Below are 11,246 nucleotides of genomic sequence, written 5' to 3'. Positions count from 1 at the left end.
TACAAAAGAAGAATACAAACGTAGGAAGTGGCGAAACTAACGACCCCGACTTAGAGATAATTCTAATTAAGCCTCAGTACTCTCTGTCGGCTCTTCCGGACCCCTCACGATAGCTGGGGGTGCATCATTCCTCTCGGCCTCCGGTAGCTCATCCCAAACCTTCTTGGTGTCTAAACAGTTGAAGTCTTGGTCTTGGGATATGAGTTTGACCCTCATAAGTTGGCGCAGAGCCCCCCTAAAATCGTATTCCAGCATCCTTCCAGATCGGTGAGATAGTAAGTCAAAGAACTCAGAAGATGCTAAGAACTCCTTCTTTTGCTCGGCCAACCGAGCTGCTTCGCCGGCCCGATACTCTGCTAACTCGGCTCTTGCGGCTTCCAGTTCTGTCTGAGCCGCTCTTCGAGTCAATTTAACATCCTCCAATTCATGGCTCAGCTTCACCTCCCTTTCTTGAGCCCTAGTCGGTTGGGCACTCCATTCCTGAGAGGCGGCATTGAAGTCGACCTACCACTTTAGGCACTCTTCTTGGCTCTGTCGCTCCTTCTCGGAAGCGGCTTCAGTTGAGGCCTTTAGTTGGGCAAGTTCCTGCTCTAGAGCCCGGGCCCGGTTCGAACTCTCTTGAGCACTCTAGCGCCATTGCTCCGCCTCTGCTTCCGCCGAAGCCTTAGCTTGTTCCGCTAAGGCCAAGTTGGCTCGGGCCTTGTCGACGGCTTGGCTCGCCACGCTTGGGTCGCCATCAGACGGAGCCGCTTGATCCCGTTGTGCTTGTAACTTGGCAATACAGGATGCCATCCGACACTGCCGCTTCTCAAGGTGGACGATATATTGATGCATCGCCTTCAGCTCGATGTCCGCCTGCACTCAAAAAGAAAGTAGTAATCGAAAGTTTACACAGGCCGGAAAAATAGACATAATTCCCTTACCTTGATAAATGACTTAGACATATTTTCACTCAAGTCCATGAGACCCAAGTGAGGAATGACCCTCGCCTGATATTCGCGAAGGCGGTCAATCGTGTTTTCGCCCACATCACAGAACCTCGGATCTCCCCTGAAAAGACTGAACTCCAAAAAGGAAGCGGCAAGCACTCTCGGAGATATGGAGGGGGATGACTCCGAGGGGATGTGGGAGTGAGGATCGACCGCTGGAGACACGGTCGGCTCCGGAGTTCTAGCCGCCTCTGAACTCTCAGTTCCCCCCTTATCTCTTGCTCTTGATTCTCGAGGGCGGTGAGGATGAGCGTTCGGAAGGGGTAGACTTACTCACGGTCTTTATTTTTTTTAAAAAAAGTGTACGACCTTATTGTGATTTTTGTGACAGGTATCTAATCAGCTTCGAGATAAATTATTTTACACCTAAATAATGAAAATGATAATTCAAAATAATATTTAGGCTACCATTTGGAGAGGGCATTTTAACAAATATGTTATTTTTATGAGAAGGGCATCGGCATTATTTAAATATTAATATATATCATTTTTAAAAAATATAAAAGACATACATGTCACAAACATATTATATTAATATTTCCTTTTTATTAACACGTACTTAAATTGATTTTAACATTAATATTAATTATTTATGAATTCCATTCTCCACTCATTCTATTTATTCTTATTTTATATTAAATAAATAAATTCATCTATCTATATTAACTATGTTTAAAAAATTAAATGTTAATATATGTAAATGTTATAATATTCATTCATATTAAAATTATAATAATATTTGAATATTATAACATTCACGTATTAATATGGATGTTTTAATAAAATATCAATAGATTCAAATAACAGTGTCTATATTTTAACATAATCATTGGATGAGTGATAGAGAAAGAGTTACGAAAGGAATCGTGTATCACTGTTCACTCTCTATATAAATCCAAAGAGTAAAATTAAAATAGTTATGTCTTCTTTATTTGACATTAGAATTCTATTTCACTTTGGTAGTATGTTCTACCGAGTTAATAAATTTAGTATAAATGGTCAGATGTTGAACATGTGAGCATGCATTGAAAAATCTACATATTAGATAAGAATATTTGATAAAATATTACGTCGTTTAGATGAGATTAATCTCACTCTCCGATTCAAGTTATACTCAACTGACTAATTATTTTAAAGAATAAAAAAAATTAGTAAAAATGATCAAAGGGAGCTTGGTGATGTTGAACATGTGAGCATGAATTAAAAATTCTACATAATAGATAAGGATATTTTGATGGAATATATTGAAAGAACTTGTAAATCTTAAACTACATAAGTTGTATAAATCGAATAAGAACTTGCATATTGAAAATATAAGAACAAGGATCTAGTTTCAATAAAATATTACTTAATATATTAAAATATATAAATAACAATAAAGAACTTGATTAAAGAATCATTGTCCTTATCCTACAGCGTCAACTGTTCGATCCCTGTGGAAAAAGATGAAGCGGAAGCAAGAGGGTGGTCTTCCAAGGGAATTACAGTGACGGCGCTGTAAAACCGTCAATGGAAAACGAAGACAAGATATTAGTTAAAAATTCTAAACCCTCAGAGACTAAACCCTATATATAGAAATATGATCTGTTATCAGCCAATAGATAATAACGAATTGAGCTAACGAGTTCTACATATTTAATCCATATCCGATAATCCGAAACTCGATAAATCTTAGTTAGATCACTTAAATGGATTCAGCTCATATTCACATATATAAATTATAATTAAACTCACCTTAAGAGATTAAATCCAATAATACATCTTGAAAGGTCCGATGAAATCCATATATATCTTTACAACGGTATGATATTGTCCACTTTGGATCTAAGCCCTTGTAATTTTATTTTTGGGTTATAACCAAAATGCCTCTTACCAACAAGATATCCTCTATCTTATAACTCCAGGATCTTTTCTCGCTAACGGTCCCAATGAATCCCTTACTGAGAGTCGCCTACTATTATCCTCATGGTCCGGGTCCCACATGACTCCACATAGACCATGCTCTTATACCACTTGAAAGGCCCAATGAAATCCATATATATCTTCACAACTGTATAATATTATCCACTTTGGGTCCAAGCCTTTGTGATTTTATTTTTGGACTATACCCAAAAGGTTTCTTACCAATGAGATATCTTCCATCTTATAACTCCATGATCTTTTGTATGTATTTTTAATATGAGACTTTGATTGTATCCTAACAATGAATAAGAATTTGGATAATTGAAAATACAAGAACAAGGATCTAGTTTCAACAAAATAAAGCTTAACATATTAAAATATATAAATAACGATAAGGAATCTGATTGGAAAGCTATTGTCCTTGTCCTGGAGTGTCAACTGTTGGCGGTTTCCGTAATCGCTCGGCGGTTTCCGTATCGCTGGCGATTTCCGTAACCGCTCGGCGGTTTTCGTAACCACTCGGCGGTTTCCGAACCACCCACTACCACCACGCCTCTCTCCTCGCTTCCTCTCCCTATTAAAGGGAGAGGAAGGCTCTGCGATCGGTGGGCTTACCAGAAGGGTGTAGTAGTGATCTGAGAGGTTGCGTCCAAGTGGTTTTGGTTTGTGGAAACTTGAGGAGCCTTCCGAATCGTTCCTCCGGAAATTAGGATGACGACGCTATAAACCATCGTCAATGGAAAACGTAAGCAAGATATCAGTTAAAAATCCTAAACCCTCAGGGGTCAAACCCTATATATAGAAATCCGATCCGTTATTAGCTCATAAATAATAACAGATTGGGCTAACGAGTTCTACATATTTAATCCACATTTGATAATCCAAAATTATTTAAATGATTTCGATTTATATTCGTATATATAAATTATATAAATCCACCTTAAATGATTAAATCCAACGTATATGGCATAATCGCACACTACAATTAAAGTTATACCCAATTGACCAATTATTAAAAAATAATAATAATAAAAATGATCAAAGGGAGATTGGTGATGTTGAACATGTGAGCATGCATTAAAATATATATATATATATATATATATATATATATATATATATATATATATATATATATATATATATATATATATATATATTCAATAAGGATATTTGATGGAATATACGTCCTTTGATGAGATTAATCTAATTATTAAAATAAATAAATAATAAAATTTTAGTAAAAATGATGAAAGGGAGCTGGTGATGTTGAACATGTGAGCATGCATTGAAAAATCTACATTAGATTAGGATATTTGATGGAATATATGTCCTTTGAATGAAATTAATTGCACTCTCCAATTAAAGTTATATGACTAATTATTAAAATAAAAAATAGTAAAAATGATCAAAGGGAGCTTTGGTGATTTTGAACACGAGAGTATGCATTGAAAAATCTATATATTAGATAAGGATATTTGATGTAATATATGCCCTTTATGTTAACATAATCAATTTTTAGTTAAGGTTGATCAGATTGATTAAGTTTGAGTTGACTCAAGTTGAAATTTTAATATTTGATCAATATGTTAGTTGATCGAACAAGACATCTGTTAGAACCGATGCGAACTAGAGAGAGATGAATTACTTTGATTGTTTCGATTCGATTTCGTGTGCTTGTCTATAATTTGTTAGTATACAACAAAAATAAAACAATATAAAAGAAAAGAAAACAGATAAGGATAAATCAATTTTACTTGGTTTATTGTCTCCTAAAGCGGCTATGTCTAAGGTCTAGTCCTAACGGACTATCATCACTAATATTCTCCTTCTTGGATATCTTCCGAAGGCGAGAAGCTTCTTACAATATGTTTTTTTATTAACAAGCACAAGCAATACAACCAAATACAAAGATGCAAATGAAATCACACTAAAACAAACTTTACAAGTGAAAACTTTACTTTGGATGTTTCTTTGTGGCTTTGGATTGCTTCTTGATAATAGAAAATGTAGTAACACTTCGTCTTCAAACCCTTAAGAATTTGCATTGAGAATCCTCCTCTAAATCCTCCTTATAAGGCTGTTGTTTAAACTAATTTCTATCGAGCAATCGATTGCTAAATTTCACCAATCCATTGTCATTGAATTTGACTGTTTAAACCTATATCACCATTCTTTTTTACCTTAGCAATCGATTATTAAACACCAATAATTGATTGTTATGCCTACCAATCGATTGTCAATCCATAGCAATCGATTACAACACATTGTACACTGTTACAGTTCAATCAATCAATTGCTACTATATCAAAAGCACTATACTATAGTAGAAAATCCTAACTCATTTACTGTAGCACACCCTAAAGTTATTGTAGCAATCTTAATTTCCAAGGTTTATGGCTTCAATAAACTCTAAATTCTGTAATAACCCCCATACTATAGAAACCGTAGTTATTGTAGTGAACCCTAAAAGCACCTCAAATCTCAATTTCGATGTTGAGAGTCCATCTGTTAATCGATACCCCCATACTATAGAAATCGTAGTTATTGTAGTGAACCCTAAAAACACCTCAAATTTTAATTTCGATGTTGAGAGTCAATTTGTTAATCGAAACACTCTATCAATCAACTAATATTCTTATTTCAACCTTAACAAGATAAATTCTCGTCTTGCCTGGTATCCTGTTGACCTCAACCTACTAAGACTTTCTTTGTCCAACCCCTCTTTCTTATACTAATAGGGAGACGTTACGTACTTTAAACTTTCCTTAACTTTTACTTATTAAATAAAATAACTCAAATAACTTTTCTTTTTCTGTTTAACATGCGGAAGCAAAAGAAATAAATAACTTTTTAGACATAAAATAAATATTTATTTAATTTCTTGATCTTATTCCGCGGTTCCGTCGACACCACACATCAAACACTTTTCCAGCTGCCTCCTCTTTCCTAAAACTTTTCCTTTTATTTATCTGCAATATGAGGAATGCAAACTATAAGCAACGCTTAGTAAGTACATCATCTAACTCACAAAAACCATAGAAAACTTCGTAATAACTGATGCTATTATATGAAAGAAATGCTGGAAATGACATGGGAAAAACTTATATTATATATAAGTGAAAATAAATAAACATCCTTCTTTGGGCCCAGCGAGGTATCACTTAAATTTCTTGTGGGCCTTGTGCCCAGAATTCTTTGTGGGCCTTGTGCCCAGAATTCCTTTTCTTATGGGCCTTGTGCCCAGAATTCTTTGTGAGCCTTGTGCCCAGAATTCCTTTTCTTATGGGCCTTGTGCCCGTGGGCCTTGCGCCCGATACCCGCCTGTCTAAAGTAAAATACTTTTCTTATACTTCTTATATCATGCAATTTGGAAAGAAACAATTTACACATGCTTTAACATAAAATGATGTCATGGAAATAATACTTTATGCATGCTCTACATACTATGGACAGAATAAAGAAAACAACGGAGCAACTCATACTGCAGGTGAGAGATGTACTTACCTTGTCTGCTCACTAGGTTTTAAATGCTACGGTTTGTGAAATCGGAGACTTCCTCCGAGGTGCTCTAGCGCCTTCTTCACACGACCTAGAAAAATCATAACTACAACTTAACTGAAATCATGGACCTAATCTAATCCCTTGATTAATTGTCCATTAATTATTTAAATCTCAATACTTTAATTATAAATCAATTATCAAGCTTAACCCTTAAATATATACTAATTAATTACTAAACTTATTAAAGCAGTGAACTACTAGTTATTACAACAAATTACTAATCAAACTATTAATTACTAATTAAATCATAATTATTTACTGATTGTAAATTCTTAAACTTGATTAATCAGATACCAAGTATTAAGCTGATTAACCTAATAATGTACTAATTAATATGAAATAATTTAATTAAACTAGATAAATCATCAAGTGAGCCCTTAATTAGTCAACCTAACCCTAATTAATCAAATCTGATTACCATTTAAGTTAATCCACTAATACCCTTAATTAATCAACCTAATCTTAATTAATTCATCTAATTAAAACCCTTAATTAATCAACCTAATCTTAATTAATTAACCCTTAATTAACTTACCTGTCTTCTTCCTCGCGTGGACAAGGCCGAACAGGGCAGGGCGTCGGCTGCTCGTTTCTTCACGCGACGGCAGCGAAGGCAGAGCAAGGAGGAGGAGACGTCAGCGATGTCAGCGGCGATCCACTGGCGTCTGCGGTTCCTTCTTCTCCGACGACGGACAGCGGCGGCAAGGAGGCGGCGGCTGCGGCTGCTCTGCTTCTCCACGCGGCGGCCGGCGAAGGGCGTCCTCACGCGGCGGAGGTGGCTTCGAAGGAGAGGCGGTGGCTTCCGGCGTCCCGCAGCAGTGGCCGGCTGGTGAGGAAGGCGGTGCGAGGAAAAGGGGGAGGCGGCGCGTCGCGGCGGACGCGAGCAGAGGAAGAGGAGGAGGCGGCGGTTGGCTAGGGATTTGGGTTTGCGGCCTCCTCTTATAGCCTTCTCCTCGGTCCGTTCCGAGGTTTCCGCCGGCGGAAGCGGGCGGCGGCGGACGCAGTCCGCGCGGGCGGACGCGGCTCGGTGGGGCGCGGGTCGCGCGGAGAGGAAGCGGCGGGCGAAAATAAAAAGGAGTGCACAGTACTCCTAAATTCGGGATTAAGAATTCCCGTTTAAACCGGGTCAAATTTCTCAAATCGAACCGGATTAAATTTTGGTTCGCTTGGTTCGGCCATCAAACGACTTCCAAATTGACCCAAACAAATTTTGTTGGATTCGTCTTGCAAAGACGAATCTTTTCACCCCTTTTATTTTATCAAACTCCCTTCTATCATTTAACTAAAGGACCTTTATTGGAATTTTAAATCTAATTAAAAATCCTAAAAATAGAGGAAAATAATCCGGGTGTTACACAATTGCATCAACAATCTCTCCTTTTTTATTTTTGACAATATATTTAAGTTAAGGTTAACTCATTAGCCCACCATCCTATTTGATCCTTCTTCTCATGCCAAAGTATGCATGAAGGTTTCCTAACTTAAATTCTTCATTCTGCCCCTTTGACACACATCAGAAACCTTCTTCCAAAAATCCATTCTTCTTCATTCCATCCTTAACTTCCAATTTCATAATGGAGGTTTCCTATCTTCAATTTTATCCAATACTCAACCTTGAACATACAATCCTTCATTCTCCACCTTCTGTATCGGAATCATGCCTTTAAAGCAAACTCCTCCTCAAGGCATGCTCTATTTCATTCATCTGCACCAATAATATTTTGGAGTTCCTAAACCTTTAGGAATTTTCAAAAACTAAGTTATGAGATTAAAAATTCAAACTTAAATCTAAACCTCCCTCTCAAATAATAATTTTTCTCCTTTTAACATATATTTCTCATTTTCACCATAAAACTCCCTTTGAATACTTATCCAAGTATATCAAAGGGTTATGGATTAAAATACCTAGGAGTAAATTTATCTAACTAAAATAATTTGATTTTAGTCAAAAACCACTGTAATAATCAATTGTTAATGGTCAGCAATCGATTGATACAGATAATAATCGATTGCTAGAGGATAATAATCGATTGCTTAATTGAAAAACTGCATATTAATTTCAGATTGAATTTTAAAAATGCATTAGTAATTTTAAGATTTTTAAAAAATCATGAAATTTCGTATGAGCATTATTTATGTCAAATATTATTATAAAAAAAATAATTTTAAAAAAATCTTATTTTTAAAAAATGGCATAAAGTTGAAAACTATTAAAAAATTTAATATTTCATTCTAACTTTGTATCAAACTAATCAATAGTGATTCCTATCAACAAATAAATTTCACCAAGGATTTCAAAAATAATTTTGAAATAGTTTTTAAACAAAATTTTCAATCATGATTTATGGGCTAAATGCACATGACTCACATATTTACTTTCCCCATGATTGGTCATATAAAAATTCATTTGATTTGATGAAAGTTAAGCTCATTTTGATGTACTAAATTAACATCTTGAACTTAACTCATCATCCTAACATCTCATTTATGTGTAATGTATCTCAATATACATACAAGTCATCTTATGATTTTTATGAGATGTATTAATTAGTTTTCTCTAAACTAAGGGATCGTACATCTCTATCTAGATATTCTAAATTTAATCATCCTTTTAAGGAAGTCAACTAATATCGTTTATCCTTAGTTATAATGAATTAACATTTCTGTATGTAAATTAGTATGACTTGTGTCAAATGCATAACATTGGGCATCATCTCCCGGATGTTGCTGAAGTAAAGGTCGTTCCATGGCTTGAAGCATAAATAATTCTTTAACTAAGTTGGGTGTCATCTCCAAACTTTGTTTATGCCTAATCGCCATAACAAATTTGACTTAAGGCTTAACTTCGTTTGATCAAGTTGGAAGTTTTTAGTCAATTTGATTTACTTGAGTGATATTCATATTGTCGCAATACGGTGCAAATTAACCAAACCCTCCCTATCCTTATGCAGTATAGGACTAATTCGATTCGAATGCAATAGATGAGAAATTAAAAAACTAACGTAGGGATCATGTATGAAACATGAGACAAATTGACATGAGGGGTAAGTAAGCTACACTAGCTAACTTACAAGCATTTAATGATCAAACAAGATGGACACATAATGAGCAATTAAGAACCAACTAACAATGTATAAAAGTAACGTCAAAATTGCATTAACTAATACAAAGGAATTGTAAGAGGAATTTAATCAAACATGTACCAAGCATCAACAACTAAAGTTAAGTGCACTACAATTTAACGATGGAAAACTAAAATTAATACAACCATTTCAAACCACAAGACTGAAGAAGGATGACGGAATGGAGAAGTCCCGAAACCCCAAAGCTCATAGAAGAAGCGATGACTACCGGTGATGAATTTGTGATAACAGTGAGGACCGTGGATAGACTTGCGAAAGTAAAGAGGGTGGAAGACCTTCACACCTTTCCTTTCTCTTGCAAGTAAGGTATTCTATTATTGAGAATCTGAGATGAGGTTGATCCATAGCGGTGGATGGAGATGCTACCTCAACAAGGATGAGAACCCTTTGACCTCTTGAGCTACTAGTGATGATGAGATCTCCAGAGGAACTGGGCCGGCTACTCGCCAATGAAGATGACATGAAGAAGGGAAACTTCAGTGCTTGGTGGATGAGATGGAGATGGAACAAGCAATCCCCTCCAGATCTGGATTTTAGGGTGTTTATATGAGCCTTCAAACTCGTACTTCCCATAGAACGTGACACAGTAGTGCCCATAAGCACTACCACACCGTGTTGCAAACTGTGGCTTTGTCTGGAGCTTGACATGGTCATGCTGAAAAGCACGGCGAGACCGTGTCAGAATCTGTGCTATCTTGACGAGCTTGACGTTGCCATGCTAGAATATGTGTTGTCTTGACGAGCTTGACACGACCGTGCTAAATAGCATGGCCATGCCATGCGAAAATCTATAGTACTCCCTTCTTTGCTCTCTTGATCCAACAGCAAGGAACATGGTTGGGGTGTGTTGGAGGACACGATTTGGCCTTGTTCCCTACTGAATACACCCTCAAAATGAGCCAATACTCACCTTTTCTTCTTGCAAAACAACATATGCTCATATTTGAGAATATACACCATCAAATTGAGAAAATTTACAGTAAAGCTCAAAACATCCCTCTTTTCATAAAACATGCCAAGAGCATGAATTAAGCATATGGAGAGTCTAAAATATCTAATATGAGTACAAAATGAGGTGCTAAAAATACATGTTATCAAATTTCCCCTACACTTATTCCTTACATTTCTTGGGCAAGTAAACAAAACAAACAAAACTAATAAGTTCATCTCTCCATCAGTCCCCCTTCAATACTTGGAAAATCATGAAAAAGAATTATTTAGGACTATCAATTCTTAAAGATCAAGGTATTAAGAACTCAGTTCTTACACCAGTTAACAAGCATGATAACTTTAATAAATCTTGAGTAGACTAAGAATGATAGAATCTTACAAGACATTAGTGGTTGCTCCCCTCTCATAAACAATTGCAAAGGTGGAGTTTCACTCAAAACTACTCATGACAATGCACTATCATATGTTCGCTTATTTTCTACTCTTCACCACTGTGTACACAAAAATTGGTTCTGAAAAGTATTAGAATCGCAAGGGCACAAGCACAAAGATGAAAGAATGACATGAGTGTAAGAATGTTACACATGATGAGAACCAAAACGGACATGAGACATACAAGAATGTTACACTTGATGAGTACAACTAAGCAATGTTCCACAAGTATTCCCTCCAAACTTCCCAACACTCTACTCCCTTT

General features: G+C 36.1%; 1 protein-coding gene across 1 annotated transcript in view; it reads right to left on the bottom strand.

Moving 5' to 3' along the window:
• Positions 1–11,246, bottom strand: part of LOC141823866 (uncharacterized) — a 22,583-nt gene continuing 11,337 nt past the window's right edge. Inside the window, exons 2-3 of the mRNA XM_074711075.1 lie at positions 924–1,257; positions 1–855 (exon numbers count right to left, since the gene is read on the bottom strand). Coding sequence (XP_074567176.1) covers positions 628–855; positions 924–1,257 — 562 coding nt within the window. The 3' untranslated portion in view covers positions 1–627. The remainder of the gene's footprint in view (positions 856–923; positions 1,258–11,246) is intronic.

The sequence above is a fragment of the Curcuma longa genome, chromosome 3, assembly GCF_044706935.1.
Source record: "Curcuma longa cultivar G26 ecotype Majalengka, Jawa Barat chromosome 3, ITB_CL_G26_1.1, whole genome shotgun sequence".
Classification (NCBI taxonomy): Eukaryota; Viridiplantae; Streptophyta; class Magnoliopsida; order Zingiberales; family Zingiberaceae; genus Curcuma; species Curcuma longa.
This window is presented reverse-complemented; position numbering and strand designations above follow the sequence as displayed.